Raw genomic sequence first — 26,575 nt, forward strand, 5'->3', positions numbered from 1 at the left:
TTTATTTAAGTTCTTTGGAAAATAAAATAAAATTGGGATTTATATAACCTCTTTGAAAAAAAAATTGGGATTTATATAAGCTCTTTGGAAATAAAAAATAAAATTGGTATTTATATAACCTCTTTGAAAAAAAAATTGGGATTTATATAAGCTCTTTGGAAAATAAAATTGGGATTTATATAAGCTCTCTAGGAAAAAATGAAATTTATATAACCTCTTTGAAACAAAAAATAAAATTGATTTATATAAGCTCTTTGGAAAATAAAAAATGGGATTTATACAACCTCCATGAAAAAATAAATTTGGATTTATATAAAATCTTTGGAAAATAAAAATGAGATTTTTATAAAATCTTTGGAAAATAAAATAAAATTGGGATTTATATGAGCTCTTTGGAAAAAAATTGGGATTTATACAAGCTCTTTGTAAAATATTTTTGGGAATTATATAAACTCTCAAGTGTTTATGTTGGGTGGGGGGGGGGCTGGTGTAACGTCAATCCGATCTCCGATTAGTTTTTGATGTAACTTAGGCCCTTTGGTCATACAAATTTTGGGTTATTTCGTACAAATTCGTATAAATAACGTACTAAATTTCTTTAATAAGGTTTGCGTGACGTATGTGTCATGATTGTGTGCGGCGACAACCGGACGACGCAACAGTACTGTAGATAGACAGTCTACAATTATTGTAGAAGTATTAAGGGTTGTAAATATGTGTGTGTTCAGGACGTTCAGGAACGACAAACAATGCGCGTCACTACACAAATACACGGAAAACTAAATATTTCTGCAGTCCGAGCATTTTCATTTAAAAAAAAAATCATGAAAATCGGTCCAATAGAACTTCAGATATAATTTAACAAAAAATCATCTTACATTTTATTAATAATATATATATACAGTAGACGCCGCTTATAAGATTCACTTTGGGACCAGCATAAAGTGAGTCTTATAACCGAATGAATCTTATAGGCGAAGTGGAAAAAAAAAATTAATTACGTGTTTATAAATTTTATTTTACTACATATTTTGCTTTGATTTTAATACATTAACACATATTACATATTACATACTTTATTATTGAATAAATTTAATAATCCCGATAAAAAAAACTAAAATTATAATCGTTATAATTATCGTTGCGATAAATGTGAACTTTTATCTGCGATAAAAATTATTTTACGTTATAAGGTACCAACAGAAACTAGAAATAATCAACACGAATATTATTTCATTTTTCAAAACCAATTTATTTCTAAATTATAACCAAAAAAGTTTATTTTCTACTATTTATTTTACGAAATTTGAGCCTTATAACCGAAGTGTTGAGTTTTAAATGTATTTGGATACATCCAGACATACATACATACCAGACTGTTCCAGACGATTTTGAGTCTAATAAGCGACTGAACCTTATATCCGTGAGTCTTATAAGCGGCGTCTACTGTATGTATAAATATATGTAGATTATGTGCGAGACCACCTCTGATCTTATTGAGTATATAAAATCAAAATTTACTGATCCATTTAAAAATCTTCTTATATTTAACTTATCTAATACATTCCACCTACATTTTTACTTACTTACTATCTGAATAAGAACAGATAACATTTCACACTCCTACACTCTTATATTTTATAAAATTTATATTAAATTATGGTAATATTGATAATATTGATCTGACTTAACATGGGGAATAATTTTCTTTAATAATTGTACAAAGTAATTTCAACATATTTTATAAAAATAGTTTAAATATTATTCAACTTAGGAGGGGGCAAAATGATAAGATTACCCTCTCAATATTTTTTCTGGGAGACAACTGCCCTTTTGAGCCTTACCTAAAATGCTATCTGTGATAGTTAACTTTGTATACCTAACCAACTATTTATTATGCATTGTATGATTTAAAATCTTAAACTAATAACCTCTGTTGTTGATGTTACAATTTATTTCTCCTAGCTGCCATTATTTGATCGATTCAAAAAATATAGTAATATTTTGCAAACTAATTACTAATTGTTTTTTATAATATAGAAATAAAAGACTACAGTATAATGAAAAATAAATAAATTATAATATAAGAAATTGAATTAAAAATTTGTATATTTATTAATTCGATTGGACTATTTTAACGATTAGACTAACTTAAATTTTACCAAAAAAAAAAATTTATTGATTTGCAAATTATTTTAAAAATGAATTAAAAGTTTTCAAATAAAATGATGGTGATGTAAGGACACCTTTGTGCACGTACAAAATATTGCTAATCATGTTTTAATTATTGGTAAAATAAAAAAGTTTGAAAATTGAATCTTTTTATGTTCACGGGATGCTGGGAAAACGTGCGAATATGGATAACGGATTTCTAGTGCAGTAGAGTGGCGTTCACTATTCAGGTTTGGTCTTGCTACTAAATATATGCTAAATATTTGAACGGGTAAAAAGTATTGTCGATATTGTTGCCTATTACTAGTAATAAATTGTGGTTATCATGGAAATTTGGAAAAATGAATTTATGACATCACCGTACCTTTATTGCATACCCATAACGCCGTGTGATAATAATGTGTTTCGAAACTGAAATAGGTACCTACATGTTTTGAGACAAGATTCCTTATAAGTTTTTAAATACTGATATTAAAAAAACATTGAGGGTAAATTTAGCGTAATTTTTATGAGCGTTTAAAGCAGGAATTTTAACAAAAATTCGTTAAAAATGATAAAATACTGTGAATTATTTTGTAATAAATTCATACAATTTTAATATGCATATACTTAAAGTTTGAAAATTCTGTACACGGTTTTTTATGATTTTTTCTTTAATGAATTAAAAAAAAAAAATCCATAATAATTCTCATTTTATGAATCTTAATATGTTATGCATAAAATATTTAGAATTTATTTTTGTTTACATTTTCAATACATATTTAACCTCAAAAAGCATGTTTAGTCGTAAAACTATATTTTGTATCACGAATAAATAAAAAATATAAACATAAAATGTTATCATAATATTGTTAAATACACGTTTACAACGTAAAATAACTATTAACAATAAAACGTATAATAATTTGATAGTGGAAACTTACATAAAATTAATATAATAATACATAATAGTTCAAATATTTTTTTCATAAATTCAATTTATATAATAACAATAATTATTATAACTTTTATGTGTGATTTCAAATTAATTTTAATTAATAGTTTTATAAGTGTAAAGACTGTATTAAAATTTGTAATCGCAAATGCTACAAGCAATTTAGGAAAACGGAATGTGTCAACCAAACTGATGATTCGTACTTGGTTCGCAAGAAATAACTTATGTTGTTCTTTCAATGTCTTTTTCAATTCGTTTCCTTTATGTTTTGTGATTTCATGCACAATTTTTGAGCAACTATTTCATTTTAATTTGTTTCTATGATTGCCTTGATTGGATCCGATTCTTCAGATTTACATGTTTGCTCCATTTTCTTAAATGGTTTACAACCCAAATAGATTAATTGAATGATTGAATAACACGCGGGTTGCTATTAGTTACATGCAAATAATGTAATTATTATTAATTTTTTTTATTTCAGCATAGTAATATTTTATTTATTAAAATGATTATTAACATTAAATACCTTCTTTTATTATACAGTAATATAGAGTAATTCTATAACTCTTTATTAGCTTAGTTATTTTATAATCGTCCAAACGCTGTAATAGTGCATGGATGTAATATAATAGGTATAAAATTATGTATGATAATAATAAATGTGTACATGCCTATTTTAAACATTCAATTGTGTATTAGAATTTTAAAATAAATTTTGTCAGTCAATACTCAACTTAATTATTTTATTATTCACCTAAATAATGTTTGTTTTGTATACTTTAAATGTTAAAAAGAAAAAAGTAGAATCAGAACCGCTTTTTTATCAAGAAATGAATCAGAGTGATTTCATGTTACTAGTCATGTTAGTGATGCACAATAATAATAGTATGAAAAAATAAAATCAATTGGTTTCAACCGTCAAAAATGACTTAACAGGAAAAACGATCACACCTTGATTTCTCGTAGAGTACTAGGATTTTGATTATTTTGATTATTGTTTTTAAAAAGAAAAATGTATTCAAGTTGCATTGAACACAATTTTAGAATCAACTTAAAAGAATACTAGGATAAAAAATTGTAATTAATAAAATTGAACATAATCTTAATATCACTATGATATTACACAATGCACTGTTTTATAGTTATCAATTAACTGGTATCTGATCCTAGAATAATACACAGTGTATTCAATAAAATATTGGTAGTGCTTAGGTACTGTACGAAATTAAAAAAAAATGTGTAATTTCATTATATAAGAAATTGTTTTACACTGATTTGTTTAAATCATTATTATTGGAAATTTTTTTACGTAGATTCCTTTTACATGTACAAAAAGATAATTATAATGAATGACTACTTTTAAAATAACAATAATAGTGTGTAACTTTTATATTAATTTTTATGTCGTAACTTAAAATCACATACCATATTGAACACGGTAAATATAATTATTTTTAATATACATAGTAAAAAAAAAAGGTAAGGAAGTAAGTACCATACTGATATGTATTAAATTTCGAGTGGATCACTATATAATGGGTGTGCTAAATTTTAATTCTGAAATAAAAACTAATTTCGCACCATATTATGTAGAAGATTAACGTCCTTACAACATGACCTACCTACTCGAAATTCGATTACTAATCTTTATGTTCTACTTTGTAAAAATGATGTAATTGATATAATGATTAATGTAAAACTACTAAATTATGTGCTAATGATCGCCCCTATGCTGTCAATTTAACATATCTTCGTTTGATTAAAAGATCATAGGTTTTTGATATTATATATGACCTAAATTAACTAAACAAATAGCCTATAAAATATTCCACATCAGTTAAATTGTTTAATAATTTAAATTTATATGTCTACAAAAACTATCCCTAAATAATATATGATAAATATTTGATACATCACTAATAGCATATTTTATAGTCATTTTAATAGATATATTTATTTATTTTTTTTTTTGAATATGATGTATTTTATTTGGTCGTGTGAACAAAAACTTATTATTATATTTTATTATTTCAGATTATACTGCATAAGTCTAGGAACGACTACAGTTTAAAATTTGATTTCAAATAATTGTTATCATAAATATTAAATTCATAAGAATGGGATATTAAAAAATGTTAAAACTTTATCTACTTATAACAATACAATAAATTAATAAATATATTTATATGTATATGACTATATTATTAAATATGCACCACACTATATGGCCATCAAACTATACCTACTTAAATGAATTGTATACTATGTTGTTGTTATACCATAATATAATTTATTAATTTTTTTTTCTTTCAAAAATAATTACAATTGCGTAGCGTTCAATTTGTTTTGTTTTTAAAAATAAACGCATTATGATATTAAATACTAGATAGATAGTACAAATAAACAAAAAGTTTTAATATTATTATAAGTATAATTATGTATATAGGTAGGTAACTAATATATATTATAATATAAAATTAATATATGTTTTAAAGAAATTGATACTTAAAGTATGTATAATAATAATAATGATCCCGATCTATTTGTGAACGTCTATCGATCGTGGATTCCCAGTGTGTTCATTTTTTAACTAAAAAAAAAAAAAAACAAAAAAAACAAATTTAAATTAAAAACAAAGTATAAGACGCCATATCAGTAGCATATCAGTCGCATAGTACGATGCAAAATACCGCTAAAAAACGTCTAACTACTGTAATATAATTACCACCGCAATTCGACATGCGCACGTACTCTAGGGCACTCACTGTTTTAAATTTTAATAGATAGTAATTACCAGAGTGGCGTATTTATGATTAATTTTTTGTTTTGTTCAAAGGGAATATAATTATAATAGTAATAATCTTTTAAGAGCCCATAAAACACTTAAAAATAATTAATGATTCTATAAGTTTAAGTAATTGCATAAATATCACTCGATATCTGAGCGAAATCGCTCATATTATGTACCAATAAAATATATATTGAAATTTAAAAAAGTAGACATTTTATTGAGAATTATGTATCTAAGAAAATATAAAGAAATATTATAAACCCCTTCGAAGTGAATGGAATCCTATATACCCTTCCTTGTATAAATACGCCACCATCAATAACAGTTTACAGGTATCCAATATCGTCGGTTGCCGACGATAATATAAAAAAACCAACGACATATGTTTTCATTTAGAAAATTAGCAAGCGTGTTAATCGTATATTATACCAAATAATGATTTCAAGTAAACAAAAATATCATAACAATAAAAAATAAAATGTTTGTGGACGATTATGATCATGACCATATGATTATAAATTATAATCATATCGTTTATTATCAGTGTGCTCGACCGTTAATTGAATACATTACAATATTATATAATGAATTATTACAATATTTTTTATGTTATGGAACATTTTTACCGTCATTTATCTGCGAGAACAGTAGGTAATTGTAAAATACGGTATTGATTATTTAAATTGTTATAAGAATGTAGATTACACGATGAACAACTGGAGGCATAAATATACATGTATAATGATGTATAAAAACAAAAATAGATTAATAGTAAAATGTTTATAATAATAATAATGATATAAAATAAATCACGTGTATATATAAAAAAAATAAATATTGAAAATCAAGAGTACACTTTAAAATGACTACAATTTCCAATAAACATAAAGTTAAGGAAAAAATTATAATTATTATATTATGTGTATGTGCTACTTAAAGCAATGCTTCTTTATATCATAAGTAATAGATGTGAAATATTATGTAGGTATCATGAAAAACGAGTAAAATGAAAATGGTTTAGCAGTTAGTATAGGTACACTATAGCAGTTTTATAGCCAACTCGCTACTCCCATTATAATACGTAGTGATTAGTAGTTGATTGATTCCTGAAAACAGAAAAAAAAAAACAAAAAAACCAAAGATCAGATGGTTAAATTAGCGTATAGAGGTAGTTAGGTATTATGACATGTCCATTAACAATATAATATGTTATTTAAACTTTACTGGAATTACACAAACGTGTTAATAAACAATGATATTACGATTAATTAAGTATTATATTGTTATGTACAATCGATGTGTATTATAAAGTGTTAAAAAGGTGAAAAAAGTATGCAAAGTGATTTTAATAAGTTTTAATTGAAATTAATTTATTTTTGAAAAATTTTGTTACATAATTTAAATTCATTTTTTTTTAAACAATATATTTTTTACTATTAGTCATCATTATGATTTTTTTACATTTTTTTTTACTAATTTGAATAGCAGTGTAGTAAATTTTTAATTTCATATTCCGGAGTGGAAAACTTTTTGACGAATTTTTAACGCATATTTATAGTTGGTTATAAATGTTTAAAATGTTGAACAAAGTGGAGTATCATAGGGTGGTATCCCTGTAAAATGTTAGTCCAACAAATTTTGATCAAATCTTTGAGTACTTTAAACTTTGAACTTGCAAACTTCTTACTAAACTAGAAAAAATCTTCGATTTTTTTATGTACTTATAGTTTCAGAATATTTTTTTGAAATATACTATTGCATTATGCTGTTCAAATAAGTAAAATAAAAATAAAAACATAAAAATGATAACTATAAAAAATAGAAAAAATTATTTTTTCAATTAGTTAGAAATAATTTTAAATTATGTGACAAAAATATTTCTAAATGTACTAAAACTTTTCGAAAAAATAAGTTTAGTGTTTACATTTTATAAAAAAATCATCTTGTAACTCTTTGTACTGTTATGTGCTTAAATAATGTTAATGTATATAAGTATTAAATATATTAAAAAATTATGTATTAGTGTGTTAACCAAGATAAATTAGTATAAAAAAATATGATTTAATTAATTAATTAAGTAAGTACCTAATATTATGTGAAAACATGATGATTTATTTTCTTTATTAACTCCAGCAGATAATTAATAATAAGACACCATCAAACGCGTACAATATATTTTTTATGAACAATATTTAGCATATTAAGTGTATATATATATATATATATATATATATATTAGGAAGTTGTATGTCTTCAACTATTATTTATTATTTTTAATTGATATTTTTTTTTTTATGAGTATAAATACTATTTGTGTAATTATATTATATAATTGTGGTTAGTGGAGAATGGTTTGATAAAAACTGAATGATTCCTCAAACTGATTTTTTTTTTTATGTTAAACAGTTCACATAATACATTCTATAAATTAAAACTTCATGGGATTTAGTAAAACAACTATTCAATAATGGTTTTATCTAGGCTGTGTATTTAATGCACTAACCATGAGTTTTACGTTCGCATATGTACTTAAAAACAAAAAAATTTAGAATAAAATTTCAAGATATTTGAAATTCTCCAGAATAAACCTAATAAAATAAATTCATAAGTATTGTGAAAATTACAGCACAAAATTGAACAGTTAATAATAAAATGGAATATTTAAATCTACAACAATAATCATTATAATTAGATGAAACAGAATAAATAGATAATGTGCTCTGTAAAAAAAAAAATATTTTTGAAATAATTTATATTTAAACATTATGTTATATTTTATTACAAAATCTATGATTATATATTGATTTGGAGCGCTAAATTTTAAACTGTTTTTCCGAACATAAAAAAAAAAAAAATTTAAAAATAAACACTATTTTTGAGATGGTAATGCGTATAAAAGATCAAATTTGTATCTCACGATTTTTTGGAATTCACGTTGCAATTTATTAATAGGTACGATAAATATTTGAGTTTATAGTTCTGGTTACAGCACACAACTTAATCTAAAATTATTAGGTACGAGTACTTATACCTATAGTTCAGTATTAATGTTGAATTAGGTCATCGTCTTTAAAACATATGGTATTATTGATTTATATCGAAACGTATATTTTAATCTAAGCTTACCATAATATTGCCTAATTGTACACATATTATTGCAAATTTGTACCAGCATTGTTTTAGGTCATAATGTACAGTGCAGAAGAAAAAAATTCATATGGGTCTCGTTTAAAACAACGAAAATTGTTGAAGACGGCGAAAACTGTTTTGATTTTTTTATGTTATTTATTATAAAACAACAAACTATTGTAACACTAACACTGCAATATGCTTACGTATTGTTGTTACTGTTATTGTATGCTCATACAAATAAATACTTTTTGGACGCGATTAAAAATGTGATTGTGTTACATACATTACAATACTACTATAGACTGCCACCATACAAAATCCACGCATGACATGCGTTTTATATACGCGTTATCCGCAATCGTTCCGATTATATGTGAAAAATCAAAAATCAATAAAAATAAAATAAACAAACGTTCAACCGATAAAGATTATTCTTACTGGCAATATACATCGACAGTGTGTATATAGGCTGTGCGTACACGAGTTTTGTGTGAGAATTTTTTTCCTACATGATAGTACAGCAACCTAACTTACAGCCGAACAATCCCTTGGCCTTGGACATAATGCTCTTGGCCGGTTCCCCGAGAGCTTCACGCTTCTCGCTGATCAACTGATCGGCCTCCTTAAGCTTGTCGTCCACCACAGTGCTCACCTGCGAATATGCGAAAGGACGCGAACAAAAACAAAACGCACGATTAATAATTATATATAATGTCTTGAACAGTAGAACCACCGTAAGTACACAGTACTAAATACGTATAACATATATAAATTAACCGCATACGCACGTTTTTGAGAAACGACCGTCGGTAATATAGTAAGTTTATATTATAGTAGTGTGTACTGCGGGTCGTTTGCAGAATCCACTCGATATCTCTCAACCCGACCCAACGGTTGTACGAAACTTGTAAGATGGACTTCCCCATCTAAGTCTGTCAGGTTGGTTTATGGATTGAGTGATATCGAGTTGATGTTTTTGTGATCGAAAGATCACCTTTAATTTACACTGCTGGTGTGGTTCAGGTGGTTCGTGACATGATAAATGATAATTTAATGAATGACTACGGGTGGGTGAATTATATTTAACTCAAAACACTTATTAATCCTTTGAAATATTTTTTTGCATGATTATATATCATACAAAGCCAAAATTTTTGAAAATAATTATATTTTGTAATTAAAATGCCGTATAGATGTAATTGTTTTACGTTTTAAATTGTAACACACATTTTTAATTTCGTGTTCTAGAGCAAAATATTTAATATTTAAAGCTTAATTTCAGATGAGTACTTATAGTTAAATATTTATTAGTTATAACACATAAATTACGTGTCAAAAATCGTTATGTATCGAATGTGTGTACTCGGAAAAATATTTTGCTTTGAAACAAGAAATTAAAAATGAATGTTTTCATAGCACAAAAAATACTATAAAAGCTTGAAAAATAGTAAATATATCGATTTTTTTCAAAATCGTTAATATTTTTTGGAAATGGAGAGTGTTTTTTGATAAATTAACCAACTGGTATATACAGAGTGTAACAGAAATAGCTGACAAATATATAATTAATACTAACTCTTGTTACATATGGAATGCAAATATATCCCATATAAACCTACAGTTAGTTAATTACATGTAGTCAGTCTTTTCAATAGTAGCACTCTGTATACGTACAATATATATTTAGCGTTTCTCAACCCTGAAACAGTAAGACTCTTTCGATAGCTATTATTTATTTATTAATTACTTTTTTTCGTAAAACTATTAACGTCGAAACGTGAATTGTAAACAAAAATATTGTTTCAAAATACTTGGCGAGTAAGTTTAATTGAATTTCGATGTCACAAACAAACTGTATACGTATACCCATACAAGGCATTAATCGAATTCAACTGTAATTTGTGGCTGTGTAAAAAGTCAAACATATATAAACTGTCTCGGAGGGGTTGAGAAACATTCAACTATATAATGTAATACATCCATATACATATTATATATTATAATTATATATATATTTATAAGAGTATAAATCATAATATGTGTATATATGCATACGCGTCTATACAAAGCTGCATGACAATATAACTACTAAAACAACCGGGTGTGGCGTGTGATGGAAATATATAAATAAAAAAAAAAAAAGATATGAAAAAATAAAATTACCGAAATATCGTTATTGCATTCGCATGTGATATATATACTACACTACGTCATAAAATCAGAAAACCATATACTAATACAATATTTATGCATAAAATAGTCTCACCTCGTCTTTATTTAGAGCCATTTAATGATATAAAATATAATATCAACGATAAATGTGAATAGGCCGCATACATATTACGTATAAAATAATACATAATATCGTATAACAGCAACGACCATAAAACGTTTGCGTCTGTTTTTCTTACGTTATATACCCACAAGACACACCTACCTGTTGTTATATACAATATAATATTATATAATAACGGCGAATACGCGCGTTCTGACATACGTATTTATAATATTTAAATATTATAGGACATGTCATATGATAATGTGCGATTAAGATCTCGGTGACCTAACCCAAAGAGATTGGGGTGGAGGGGGGATTATGGAACAAATAATTCAAGGGTTATATCGTTATTATCATGTAATATCGAACCGCGATATTCTATAGATATCGTCAGCGGTCGTCGACGGACGGGCAGGCAAACCGTACCTGTTTGGCAGTATCGTCAACAAATCCTTTGGCCTTCGCGGACACGTCGTCGACGATTGGGTTCAGCTGCTTGACACCCTCGGCCAGCGCCGTGTTGATGTGCGCGGACACGTCGCCTGTGATCGGTTGCAGCTTCTTGGCCAGGTCCTGCGCCAACGGGTTGATCTTGTCGTGCACCGCTTGATCCAGGGCCGGTTTCAGTTCGGCAGTCGTCTTGTCTACCAGTGTCTTAGCTTCGGACGCCACTTGGTTGACGGTTGACTGCTGTTCCGGGGTGACAGCAGCGGGGACGGTCGCTGGTGCGGCGGGTGTTTCCTAATATAGGTCCAAAATTTTATATTTCGGAAGCCCCGGCAAAGTGTTTAATATACGCACAACGCTCGTTTATTATAACTCATAAATAGGCGCAAGCAGGTAATTATTAGTATATTAAAACATGAACAGTGAAACATATTCTTTATAATGGGTTATAGCGGACAACATAAAAGCAATCGAAAGTGTAAGGTATCAGAGGTTTCACTATTACAAGTTAATGTGGACGGGGCGAGGAGCTGCACGACGACATCGCGAACTGCACTAACTTTAACCACCGTTGTCATTCTGATCGACCACCGTTGTGTGACATAAAAAACAAAACCGCTTTCACAATTTTCAGATAACCGTAACAGAGGTTGTCACACTATGTTAGTTCGAAGCGAAACAAAACCGAAATGTTTCAATCGAATCTGAAATTCATTTTATCTTTGAAATAATTCAAAATTAGAACTTAAATTTTTTTAAGAAGGATGTTTTAATTTTTAGTTGGTTGTGTTGTTATCGCATATATTTCTAAGTATATTTTAACAGTTTGTGTTGTAGGATATTAATTCTTTTGAGGATATGAGTTTTTACTTTATAGTTAAATATAAATTAGGTAATACTTTAATAAAAAATTTAGTACATTAAAAATTATTTTTGCACAATTAACCGCAATATTATACTTTCGAAATGTGTGCACATCTGTACGATTTGGAATCTGTACAAATATTGCAGGATAAAATTAATTCAAAGCATTTTCATTGGATCAGTTCGACCAACTAGTACATGTGACAACCTTCAAAGGATTTTTTTGGGAAATCCGAAATGTTTCTGCCATGTTAAGAGAATTTTCAGCTCAATAATAATATATCAAAGTCGTTTCCCCGCTCTGGGCGAACGGTTTTGTTTTAAAATATAATATAATAATGTCATCGCGCTAACAAACCACGCCTGCGTTAGTGATGGGTTTAAATGGTGAAAAGGTTAAAAATATATCGTACAACATTTTTTCGTTGTTATAATTGCATTCGGATCACTCGATTGGAAAATTTAAGTCGACTAGTTTTGTACGAAAAACCTTGGTGGTTATTTATAATATATATATTAAACAGGTCACGGATAAAGAGTGTAAAAATATAAAAACGCAAATGCGTTCCATTATTTAATGATGGAATAAGTTTCTTAAGTGAACGGAGGTGGTTGATAGTTATCAACTGATACTGAGGAAAATGCCGGATGTGTGTGTAGCTGGGCTGTGGCTTTTCAGGTGGTGGTGAAAAGCACTAGTGGGAAAAACATCTAAATAATTGCGGTACAATTGCGATCATATCATACTGTACGTGGTATCGCTGATATTTTTGATTAGCATAATATATATATATATAAATACGTGAACATAATATTAAATACATCGAATAAGACCGCTATACATTCTTTTTAATACGAATCACATAAAACACAAAAATATATATCGCGATTCGCTATTGGCCGTCCGTCGTAGGGTATGTTAGGTGACATAACATACTAAAATATTTTATACTTCTATCCACATTAGAGTGCCAGGGAGATTAGATGGTCGATTCATTTTAACGCCATGCTACAAAATATATGGTATGACAACGCGTTTCTTAGTACATTATATAATAGGAAAACACCAACTCGTGGGTGCCTTTGACAAATTAAATTCAATTTGTTTCAAAAAAATTACTAAGTTAATTGTACCTATGTGATAGTTGTTTAATAATCACGATGCATGACGTGCTAAATATAATACTATATGCATACGGAGACTCCCGCGGCAGCAGCGCAATTAGGATTTTTCACTACTTATAAGTAGGTACATGTTATATACCTAAAATGAATACATAAGTTATTGTGAGGAGAGGAAGACATAACAAATTATCTCAACACTAAATATAAAACTATGTTTTCTACAAGGTCATGACTAATATCTATATGGCATATCAATTATTATTATACTGAGAGATCCATTTAACGTAAGACTACATTTATTAGTAAAAGTATTATTTAAAATGTTTTTTCTTTAAATGATTAAAAACAAAGTTTTTCTAGAAAAACATATATTTTTAAGTGTGTTTTATCGTTATTATTTTTGAAAATTGATTGAAAACATATATTCTCGATGTATAAAAATCGATTTTGGAAGAGTAGTGTATGATTTATAAATATTTAAATCTTTTATGAGCAGAGTAGAGTAGGGTAAAACAATATCCTTTAAAATATTGGATTCCTACTCCTACTCATTTAAATGTTGAATACTTAATACTCTATGTTCAGAAGTTAAAGCATTAAAAAAGTACATTTTTAAAGATTAAAAACACCAAATAAATTTGGGTAATGTCCAAAAAATAGCAAAAATATGCAAACGGTATTTGGTCTGACTCTGAAACGTAAATATGACGAATCCGATAATAATAGTTGCAGTACAATGCGTTTGGCATTATTAAGAAAAATAGCCAAATTATTGGAAATGAATGGAATTAATTGTTTGATGTCATAGGTGATAACAACCGATAACGTATACACATTTTGAAAATTTAAATACGCGTTTTCGTTCACATATTTGTGTTTTTTATTGAAATCATATTGCTTATTTTTCTATTATATAAATATATTTTTCTTGTACATGAGAAAAATGTGAAAAAATGTATATTGTACTTTCAATAATTTATGACTTTCCATTTTCCAAAAAAAAAAAAATATAAACCACTTGTCCAATTTTTAATTTTTATAGTTCAAAATACTCCGATTAATATTCTGCTTCAAAATATAAAATTTAAAATGTATGTTATCATTCAAAACAGTAAAAGTTAAAAAATGACTGCGATAAAAAAATAGTAAAAACTATCATATTTTCCAAAAATTTTGTCTTAAAACAACTTCAAGTTAGATAAAAAAAATATTTTCAAAAATCTAAGTGTTTTATAAAATAATAAATATTTTATGTTAAATGGATTATAATGTATTATAGTAATTTATGTATGTCCATACGTCCATATTATAGGAAGAAACAAAATTAGTGGGTGATGGTGGCCCTTTTGACCCCTCACTATATTAAAATACATAATAACGCATAATAATATGACACTTCACATACGCTTGTAAAGATTCGTAGGAGGCATACACATAGGCACGCCATAAACGTAGGTACGCGACAGTAGTATTAGAATTATACGTTTACACATCTTAGAACTTTTATTCCGTCTTATTTCTATATTACTATGATTTATTTATTTCCTATTACGTTTGGATCTACAATGTACTATTCTATTACCGGTACCTGTTTTTAAAACGACTCGAACGTAGGTGCGTACCTATATTTGATTTGCAAGTATCTACAGACATATTCGATGTATTTAACATGGGACACGGTATAAATAATAAAATATATACTCTTGATTATTTCATATGATATAGTACATCAATACACATTATTATTTATTGTTATTATTACCATTATTTTACAGAATGAAGAAAAGCTGTTTAAAAATAGATAATTATTCCAATAGTAGCCTTGCGCCATACACAATAACTATTGTGTGATTTTATAAGTCAATACGATATTCTTTATTGTATTATGTCATCAAAAACAAATAAAACAAAATAATAATTATATTTTTACTTTTGACACAATTCGAGCATAAAATTGAAATAATCGAGTAATATTTTATTACCATAATATAATACATAAATAAGTAAAAGTTATCCTATGTGTATACAGTTGGTGCAGTTTGAGTATCGTTTTTTATTATTTTTACAATATCATTAAACTAAATTATAATAACACTCAGTAAATTGCCTATTACCGTTTGCATGCAGCATTATATTATAAAAGCGTGCAACAATAATAATGCATAAATCTATAATTTGTAACAATTATGTTTTTAATATAAATTATATATAAATTTTTAATTTTTTAAATAATTTAATATAATTTAAGCTTTATAAGCATATTATTGATATTTAATAAAAAGTGATATAAACGATTAAAAGGTCTCCTTCAGTTTTAAATAAAGGTCAAAAGGTCTTTAGATATTTGAAATTAAACAACTAATAAAAAATAATTAAAGTCTAGCAATACATGTTTAAATATTCTTTATGAAATAAATTCATTAATTAGTGTTTGAATACTTTATCAATCATTAATTGTAAAACCATTTAATATCTATTAATGATATTAGTATAATCTGACATTAAATATCTCATTAATATTCGATTAAAGAGATAATATAGTTCGATGGATGGTTATTGTAAATTTAATTTCAATGACTACCTTTTAAGAGGGTTTTTTTTCTATAATACCAAATTAATAACTATGGCTTACATATGAACACAATATTGATTGATACTATTTTGCCAAAGATATATAATTTATATTTGACATTTGGTTACTGTTTTTTTTTTTTAAATAGATACCTTTTGTATTTTATTGGCTATAATTTATTATTAATATTAAAATCATACTATGTGCTAGGTAGGTATTTTTTTAACATATTAAGTATTTAAATGTGTAAAAAATATTAACTCTGATATTTAAATACTATTTATAAATCACTAATACCTATAGTACCTATACATTAATTAATTTGAAAGTTCAAAAACTGATACACATTAATGGATTCATTTAGATAATAGATAATCTAAATAAGCACATATTATATAATTTGACTGAAGAGAACAATTTCATTATATGTGATATGAATATCCACGATTTTATTAGGTACGTTAAAGAAAACACTCCATCGAAAGCAATATAAAAATTATGAAATATTTATATTATCAGTCGTCACACATATTTATTTAAATATTATATTCATGATATGTTGTTATTTGTCGGTATTCGTTTCACTAGACAGTAAATAATAGAAACTACACTTCATCGATAATAAATGACCGAATTCCAGTTTAAACAATATAAAATTAATTCACTCCATCACGCGATTCAGTGGTCATTTAAATGAACGAATCGCCGATTATAATAGCCTTGGAAACTCGGGAAATAATGTATGGAAAAAATAAAACACTGTAATGATATAGCATTAGTTCGTACGTCTAACCCACATTCCGTGCATCGATCATACGCCACGACCGTATTGTTCGAATATAAAATTCCACGCGATTATTAAGAACAAGAAACGCAGGATATTTTTATACTTGCACGCCTATGACGTCTTGGAAATTATTTTTTTAAACTATCAATTTTTTTTATTATTATTATTCATCAAGACATAAGATTAACCAGAAGCTACTTACTACAGTTATTTTATTGAATTTCATATAAACTTTCTATGGTGTATTGGTGTAAGTACCAACAGACGTACTATTTTAGTTTCTCGAAATATTTGTGCCCTGTTTTTTTTTTTCATATCAATCAAAATGTATTCTTTATAGCTGTTTGCATTTAATGCATTTGATGCTCCAAATAAAAAAGCGTTTAAATTAAATAACAGAAAAATAGTAGCTTTGGTGCAGTATTATTGTGTTCAAATTTGAGCGGTAATACAATAAGTATTCTAAATAGTTTTATATTAATTAACTATGGTGTCTTGATAATGGTTTAATTTATTATTTTATAATATATATTATAATTAAAAAGATGTGATCTACAGATATGTTCACTTCCCTTATATTTTTTATTAAAATTCTGGATCTTAAAAGTTTTAAGAAAAAAAAGTACAAAAATACCATAATTTCGCGTTATTAAGTTTTTATTGTCATTGCTTAAATGGTATAAAAATCTACATTCTTGAAAATCTGGACTTTATATGTACACTAAAAAATTATAACAATTAGAATTTGAGTAATGCTTTACTAAAGGATAAGACGAAGGTAATCATGCTTGGTAAAGCACTCTGTAAAATATGATCTATATTATTATCAATAGTTTTTTTTTTTTTTTTTGACAATCATATCTTAACTCTTTTTTATATTGCATCATGTTTGATATTTAATATTATTCTGGTTATCCTTTATTTATTTCAATGTTAAAATTTATTTGGTATCAAAATTTTTAGTTTTTAGCAAACTACCGACGCGACACCTTTGATAGTTAATGTTCACATAACATTATTAGTAATGAAATAATAAGGCTATTAATTAACTGTATTATAATAATGATTATCTACATTTCGGATGCTTTATTTTTAACAGCCTGTCGAAGAAAATTTATTAACAAATAAATCAAATAAACTTTGATAAGATTTTGAAATCAATAAAATTGTTATAATATATCATTATTTATAAATATCCCGACTTTCGTTATTTTATTTGACTAATGAATTTTCGAGGAATATAATTTTATTTGTAACGAGATAATGATGATATATGCAATCTGTTTGTAGACAGTTAAAACTGTTATTACTGATTTATATAAAACGTATATTTATTTAAGTATAAACAACAATATATAGTAGGTAATATGAAAAAAAAAACAACAAACAAAATCATGTCACACATTTATAGCACCTTTTTAGGTTTGGGCTTTAAAATTTGTGGGTACAAGACGTCAAAACATTATAATAATAAGCTCGTTTCTATAATATTATAGGTCATAGGACAATGTTTTATTTTTATTTTTTAAGAGTACGATATTATATTTTAGAGATTATACAGAAAATAAATACAATAAAATATATCGTTCCTGGCAGTTCAGTTACATATTATAGATTCAACCATTATTGATTTCAAATCCGTACCATTTTAATGTGCTTATTGTATTACACAGTTAGAGGCCCGATCAACCAACTAAAAAAATAACAAACATTTAAACAAACAAGCTTTAAAGCAAAGTGCATGTTATTCGGGGATAATGGTGTGTTAATGCGTGTTAATGTACCTATGTGTTGTTTCTGCAGAACAATTCTCTATACTTACTCACATTTCCATCTATATTCCACGTACGTTTTTTACAATATTAATATATACAGTTTATACCTCCATTTGATCTTTAATTCTCAATAATTTCGATATCTTTTAATTTAAGTGTCGTAATCTTTCACACATATATATTATAGCAACTATTTATTTTATGACTTTCCTGTACAAATATTATATAGATATAGGTCCAAAGAATTTCAACTACTCATTTCACAGTCAGAATTTGGGTAGTTTCACATAAAATATTAGTTCATCTGTATTCAGGACTAAACTGAAATTCTATGTGTTAAAGAATAACTGGTGTTTTTTAAATTTTTGACGATTTATTAGAAACAAATATGATTTTTTTTATTCTAATATCATAGTTGTTTGAACTTACTTAAAAAAAATATGGCCATGTTTTACTGTTACGAATATTGTTTGTACAGGTTTAAATTAATTATGATATTATGTAACATTGATATATTTAAAAGAAAAACTGTACAATAATAGTGATGAACATTATATAATTATTATACAATAAGTTTATTCAAATTGTCTTGAAAAATTTCAGTTAGTACATTGTAAAATAAAATAAAAATCATAATTCATATTGGAACTCTGACAGATACAAAATAAACTTCATTATGACCTAATATTTGACTTGACCCTGACGAGGGAAATCAAACCTAACCTGTTAGAATCAAGTTAAAAGTTTAAGTCATCGAAATTGATTATTTTATAATATAATGGAGCCACTTTATTTCAAAATATCTGATAGGTACTTGTAAATAAAAATCACAATCCAATATCTTTTTATTTTGACTCTGATTCTTCGGACCATATTTTTTTTCAAAATAATATTCATTGTTTTTGTGAGAGGGTGTGTTTTGGTGGAAGGGAAGGTTAGTCGTTGACTCATACCTTGGGAACCACTTTGCCGAGTATCAATCCTGTGACTTTTGACGTCTGTCTGAGAACGGTAGTGGCTAGAGGTAAGACCTTAGTGGCCAAAGGTAAAATTTTAGTGGCTAACAATATGGCCATCTTTGATGCAGCGAGACTTCCGTTAAATATGCCATTTATACCGCTGGACATACTACCCACTACGCTGAACATTCCTCCGGCTACAACACCTAGTGTGCCAACCATCCCTTGCGCCGTACTCACCATTCCGATAGTAGTGCTTTGCATCATATTGGCGACTCCCTGTACCTTACCGCCGACATCCATCACTGCACCGAGTATACCACCGGCGGCTTCGTGAGCTTTACTAGTCACTTCGTTAGCTTTATTCCCTACCGAATGCGCTACCTTACCGACAACTGAATTTTCGACTTTATTCTAAAATATTACACGAATTCAAACACACGTGCACACAAGTAAAGTTAAAATTAAAACATTGAACTTGGCTATATATTATATAAGTATAGATTATTGTATTATTGTTATATGCGAGTTTTATACTTTGAGAAACCGACAAACATGTTAACAATCCATTTAAAATTTAAACACAGAACACTAAACGATTTCTTACAGATTTTGGAGTTGCTATGGCATTTTTGACCGTATTTCCGATCAGCGAACCCAAATCAAGGCCCGCATGACTACCACCAGACTATAACATTATACAATGTAAAGTTATATACGTAATATAATATTGTGTAGTAATATTTAGTATGTAGTTTGTATTTAATAATTTCGAAGTTTCGTTTGCAATTAAATCATAAAATAATTATTCTAAAAACACAATAGATAATAAGTAGTAAAGAACGTAACAAAATAGATAATAATAATATACAAATATACAATAATTGTAAATGCACTTGATAAAAAATTTAAATAATATCAATAAAAAAAAATTAAATGAAACACATTCTTCATAAAATAATAAATAAGTACAAGCTAGAGTTTACGTTTTTGTTTTCTATAGCATATAAAGTTTATTTATTTAAACAATAAATAAATTTATACCGGTTAACCTACAATATTATAATAATAAACAATATTAAAATAAGATTTTTTACTAACAAAACTAAGATATTTATCATTATAGTTTTCTAAAGACTAACTAATATCCATAAATACACTTGAAAACAAATTAATAATAAAATGTTAAATATTACCAATATAATATTATAATATAATAATAATCACTAATCAAACCTTAACAATAAATTGTCAGTAATATTTTTTTCATGTAGTAAAATAATAATAAAAAATTTCTACCTGCAATAAAAAAAATTATTTAAATTGTACTTAAATGGTTTTGACTTTTAAAACATATTTGTCCGATCTCTTCGTAAAAACTCGTATACACTTGCATTAAATGTTATTTTACATTATACTGACCTCTATTTTATTAGCAACATGACCAATTGAATTTTTAATTCCACCTAATAAACCACCACCACCAATATCGTGTTTAGAATTCTACAAAAAATGTATAATAATTACAGAAAAAGCCATACGACACGATTCAAGTTTACTAATGTATAAAAAGATGAAATTAAAATAATCGTGCATAATAATCAAAATAATATGCAAAATAAATATAGATGTTGCGTTTATAAGCTCCAAATGAAATAAAAAAGTTGTTTCCGACATAAGCTTTTTAGGTTCAGCTAGCAATATATCGTAAAGCTCCATCTAATACCTCCTGTAAGGCACTATCAGCAAGTTTTTCGACCTCCTGGTCAAAACCATCCACAGCTGCCTTTTTCGCCTCTTCTGCGGCGTTCACAGCTTTGCCTTCTGCTTCGTTGAGTGTGTGAGACAAAAACTCACCGGTTTCTTTGACCTAAGGATTTCATAGTCAACGCAAGTGTGTATGATTTATGTGTATACTTTATATCACTTCGTCATACTATTTTTTTTTTTTTTTTTTTGTAAAAAACAATATTATATAGTATAATGATACAATAAAATAATAATGAATTTATTATTTTAATAATTATTTAATCATATATTTCATATAGTTTATTAAAAATGATTATGTATCAAATCAAATCTAATATAATAATATTCATCAAATTTTATTGAAATATATTGTTATGTCAAAAGCCACCATGATATAATTGATTGTTTTTATCTATTTCACAAATGAATGATGTTTCCATTATTGAATATTTCATGCTAATATTAAATTACATGAATTTCAACAAAATATTCTAAGATAACATTATATTTATTTATATGTAGAGATTTACTATGTTCTGTTGATATTTGATATACTATGAATTTCTATTAAAGTCAATTAAGGTATCTAAATAAACAATATGTTTTTTTCTAAGTGTGTATACAAAACAACTATTTTTGAACTTACAACTATGTCATCAAAAATCCCAGAGAAAGATTTTATTCTTTTATAGTATAATATTATTATATATTATCTTTAATAATAGATTCAATTTATACATTTTTAATGACTAGTTAGTGGGGAAGCAAAAATTTCAATTTAAATATGAAGTGGACTACTCATTTTTTATATGATAGATATATATGTAATTGATTATCACATCAACGTAATTCATTTACTTATTTTAAGTTACATACATATTACAGAAATATTTAGACGAAAGGAGGTAATAATCAAAAATAATATCTCAAGCTTAAAATTTAACTAGATTCACAATAACAATTTTTCATTTGTAATAAAATACTAACAAATTTTGTAAAATGTATATTAAAATTTGAAATTTTAAGCTATTGCTCAATTATATGTATATTTTTTTTTATTACATCTATTTGATTTATACAATTTGTAAAATATTTATAAATTCCATTATTTTGTATAAGATTTTATGATTTATAAATCACTGAAAAATTAATCTAATAGACTCATAGTGATAAATTTTAACAATATTCACAATTAAAAATTGTAAACCGTATAATTAAAAATTATTCATTAAAATAAATTATTAGATGATTTAATGTTAGAGTTTAAAAACATATAGATAGGAGGATGATTTTTTACATTCATAGATGTATTGATTACTAATATTATTTTGACGGGAGTAGAATCTGTGTGCCCGTAATACTGGAAATTACCCCATGAAAATATAAGGTTTGTATGAAGTTTATGATTTAATAAAAGTTGTTATGCAAATTCAACATATATTTTGGATAGGATGTCTTATAACATATTGACTAGTCTGTTTTTTAATATATAATTTATTCATTTTTATTTTTTTTAACTAAGATTAATGTCACATCATTCGAACCTTGTCGTTCACAAGGTCAAAATTACAATTTATTCTGTATTTCTCAAATATAGTGTTTTTGTGATAAATAAATTATATTCCTAGTTGTGAATTTCAATAGAACATTTTAAATGTTTATTTTCAAAAATTAAGTAGAAATAAATTGGAATTAGTTTTGATTTAACAAATATTTTTTGAAAATAATGTACAGATTTAATTCATAAGCTGAATTCTATTATCTAAAAGCAAACAATTATTATAGGTAATATGATGTTTATAATACTGTTTGATACAAATAAAATATAAATTTTAGTCGAGTATTTATACACAACTGAAATAACTGCAAATAATAAATACCTAAGTACTTAATTACTTGTTGCTAATGCAGATATTATTATTTTTTAATATCGTTTATGCATATAATGAAAAAAAAATTAATTATCATCAATAATTTTTTTTATCTGGAAAATTTTGATTAATGATTTTAAAAAAAAATCAATTTCTTAATAATATATATTACTTTCTTATAATGATTAAAATGTGTGAAAACCAAACTATTCATAAAAATGAGAAAATCCACTGTATTGACCAAATATATCATGATTATTTTATGAAATGGTATTGCTAGTTAATCATTATAATATTAACATACTTGTTTTTCAAGAAGTGAAGTTGCAGCATGCTTCTTTTCATCTACTAATTCTTCGGCCTTTGCTGTAATATTTTTCATAGCTATAAAAGAAAAATATCAATTAATTTGATAGATTCAATTGTTTGATGAGTATATTAATTATAATAAAACGTCAAACGTGGATTGTTTGTAAATAGCCGTGTTTCGCAATTAAGTAAAGTTTCGAAATCAGATACCTAGACAACATTCTGAACTATATTATATTACCTAAATGAATATTATATTTTACAAAACATTTTATATTTTACTTCATCACAATAACTAACTAAAACAAAGATGAATTATACGTTTTAAACAATGTTTTGTTACCAATAGGTAGATACCAGAGTCCTGTTCAACTTTAATGCATAAATAATTACTACTTTTGAGGTTTTAAAAGATAATTTAAAACTATCCATTGGTCCAAAGACACCCACATAAAACGATCCGTCTTATCCAAGCACTGTTATTAGGTGTTGAACTTCCTTAAGCATGTGTAGGATTAAGTATTCTTCAATTGTATAACATTATTCGTCGTTTTTCTTTTAATGAAGTCCACGGAGTTTTTTTTTAACAGTATTAAATTTGTTACTGTGTGAAGCGCGTTTACAGTTTATATAAACATAAAAAAATATAAAGAATGACTGTAATAATCATCTATTTCAGCTGCATTTGTCTATTTTATACTATTATACAATATTATAAAAATGTATATTCAACGTGAAAAACCTGTTTTAATAAATTCATTATATCGGATTCATCGAAAAAAAACATTAATCGTTTTATCGACGAACGCCAGCTTCATCAGTTAAGAATTTAGACCATTGTATAGTTTAAATCGAATTTAATATTATTTTTCCACAAATGCTTGTAAAATGCAATCATACAAATTCGTGTCGATTGCGAGGACACAAATATTATAGTATAAAAAGTTAATTTCCTGTCAAAGCATTAACTACATCAACGGTGCTAACAGCAAGGCCGTGTACATTAAGATGTACATTAGGCATGAAATATAATTCAAAGAGCCTACTCCTACAATAAATGTATATATACACTTAAGCCGTTGTATATAATTACTAGAAGCGCTATTATAATACGATTATTTCGTACGTGCACATATTATATATTATTGTATACAATATTATATGCATTTATATAGATGTATACGTCCCGTCTATTTATACGACTAACAACTAAATGACGTCAAATTTGAATATTAATATACGTTTCTATTACGAAGCCAATTATTTATCCTTATTTTCTTTTACAATCTTCTGGTTTAATATTATTTTATTTAAAAAAATACACGCATCCATGTGGGTTTACGCATATGGATTATGTTAGAAAAAATATAGTGTATATACAAGTATAACCGACTATGTAGCGAACTGTTTATTCTGTTAATTGATAATTGATATCTTTAAAAGAACTCATTTTTTCGGTTAAAAGGCAACATATTCCCAATATTTGGAGTTTCGAGTTACGATCGAGGTACGCATTATTGGTAATTACAAATTGCAATGTAATATTTTTTGTTAGGTTGGTCTCGAATATATCTACGTAAAAAATTATAATAAAATCGCAGTAATAATATTATAGTACACCGTAGCGTTCGGTTTGTCCGGTTTTCGACGAGATCGTGATGATTCGCACGACGGCTGCACGAAGAGACGCGATACAGAAGATGCGTTTATAATAATAATATGATGCGACATAATACTATCGTCGCGTGACACGTATATTATATTTATCAACATTTTTTCATCGTTCACTGTAAGGTAAATCGATGTAAAATCATTATAAAAACGTTATTATTTCCTAAGTACTGCTTCGAACAAATTCCGTGATTTTCGGTCGAAGCGTGTATGAAATAGTATGTTATAAAATATATATCAATCACGTATAAACAAATAAGATTGTTATGGTGAGAAAATGTTAAAAAAACGTGAAATATGTACACTCACCTCCTCCTAAGTTAAACATTTTGAATGTGAATTTGGTTAGCCGCGCGAATACAATTTATGATAATAATATATTACGATACGGATTATTGACGATTCGTTTTTTATGTAGTCCGCGTGTAGTTGCGACGACGGTACGCTCGGTAATGTCCGTCCAAATATAACAGACTTGTAGTTAAATATCCGGGGCCACTGGCGGGTGTTCACTCGTGACCTTGGTTACTCGAGCGCGCGCCGCCTCCGTCGCCGCCGTTGTGCCGCCGTTGCGCCGCCTAAACAAAATCGATAAGTAGTCGCCTTATACTTACCCAATATTATTTTATGCGTGCACATCTAAAATTTTACACAGTACACAGATAGATAATATTTTATTATTCTTGGGTTCTTTTTAGGCGATTTATCATCTGATGCACTCTTCGTTGCATTAGCGGTCGTAATGCATCAATGCAACTTAAATATAGGAGAGATTAACACTTAGCTTCTTAACCCACACATATGTTTTACGATCTTAAAGGCTTGCTGAAAAATGTTTTGGTAAAATCCACAGTTTATTGTGTTACATATTTAATTTTTGATCGCTTTTTTTTGTCAAAATATGACATGTTTGAGTGTTCAACTGTGTTACAAATTACAATTGTTACATAATGCATTGTAACATGTTACATTTTTTGAATTTTTATTAATTGAAAGAGGTATAATAAAATATTAACATATTTACTTAAATTGATTTTTCATTGAAACTTTAACCACCCGTTCATCAGCTGAATTTTGAATATAGTATGCTTAAATTGTAAAAATAAAAAACAGTGACTGTTAGACTTGAAAAAATTAGG

The 26,575-nt window shown here is 26.7% G+C and overlaps 1 protein-coding gene across 6 annotated transcripts; it reads right to left on the reverse strand.

Annotated features, from left to right (window-relative positions):
- Window positions 1-5,562: 5,562 nt before the first annotated feature.
- Window positions 5,563-25,925, reverse strand: LOC112597395. 6 transcript variants are annotated; one of them, XR_003114835.1, is made up of 6 exons: window positions 25,746-25,910; window positions 23,761-23,840; window positions 20,444-20,524; window positions 11,734-12,048; window positions 9,468-9,681; window positions 5,563-5,696 (listed from the first exon to the last, which is right to left on the reverse strand). XR_003114835.1 is itself a non-coding variant. In XM_025343433.1 (6 exons), the coding sequence occupies exons 1-6, from the start codon at window positions 25,762-25,764 to the stop codon at window positions 5,686-5,688; spliced, it is 687 nt and encodes a 228-aa protein (XP_025199218.1). In that variant the 5' UTR covers window positions 25,765-25,908; the 3' UTR covers window positions 5,563-5,685. The 6 variants fall into 6 exon arrangements, 3 of the variants coding, with proteins under 3 accessions (XP_025199218.1, XP_025199219.1, XP_025199220.1); XR_003114833.1 differs by lacking the exon at window positions 20,444-20,524 and adding an exon at window positions 21,563-21,706 and having other exon boundaries at window positions 25,746-25,908; XM_025343433.1 differs by lacking the exon at window positions 20,444-20,524 and adding an exon at window positions 21,563-21,706 and having other exon boundaries at window positions 9,564-9,681; window positions 25,746-25,908.
- Between the last annotated feature and the right edge of the window lie 650 nt (window positions 25,926-26,575).

This window comes from Melanaphis sacchari, unplaced genomic scaffold (genome assembly GCF_002803265.2).
Source record: "Melanaphis sacchari strain LSU unplaced genomic scaffold, SCAv2.0 Contig40_pilon_pilon, whole genome shotgun sequence".
NCBI lineage: Eukaryota > Metazoa > Arthropoda > Insecta > Hemiptera > Aphididae > Melanaphis > Melanaphis sacchari.

Coding starts and splice junctions, on each gene's coding strand:
- LOC112597395 (XM_025343433.1), bottom strand. Junction 21,707..23,760: donor CTTCACTTCTTGAAAAACAA/GTATGTTAATAT, acceptor TGAAATCCTTAG/GTCAAAGAAACCGGTGAGTT. Junction 9,682..11,733: donor TTGACGATACTGCCAAACAG/GTACGGTTTGCC, acceptor GCATATTCGCAG/GTGAGCACTGTGGTGGACGA.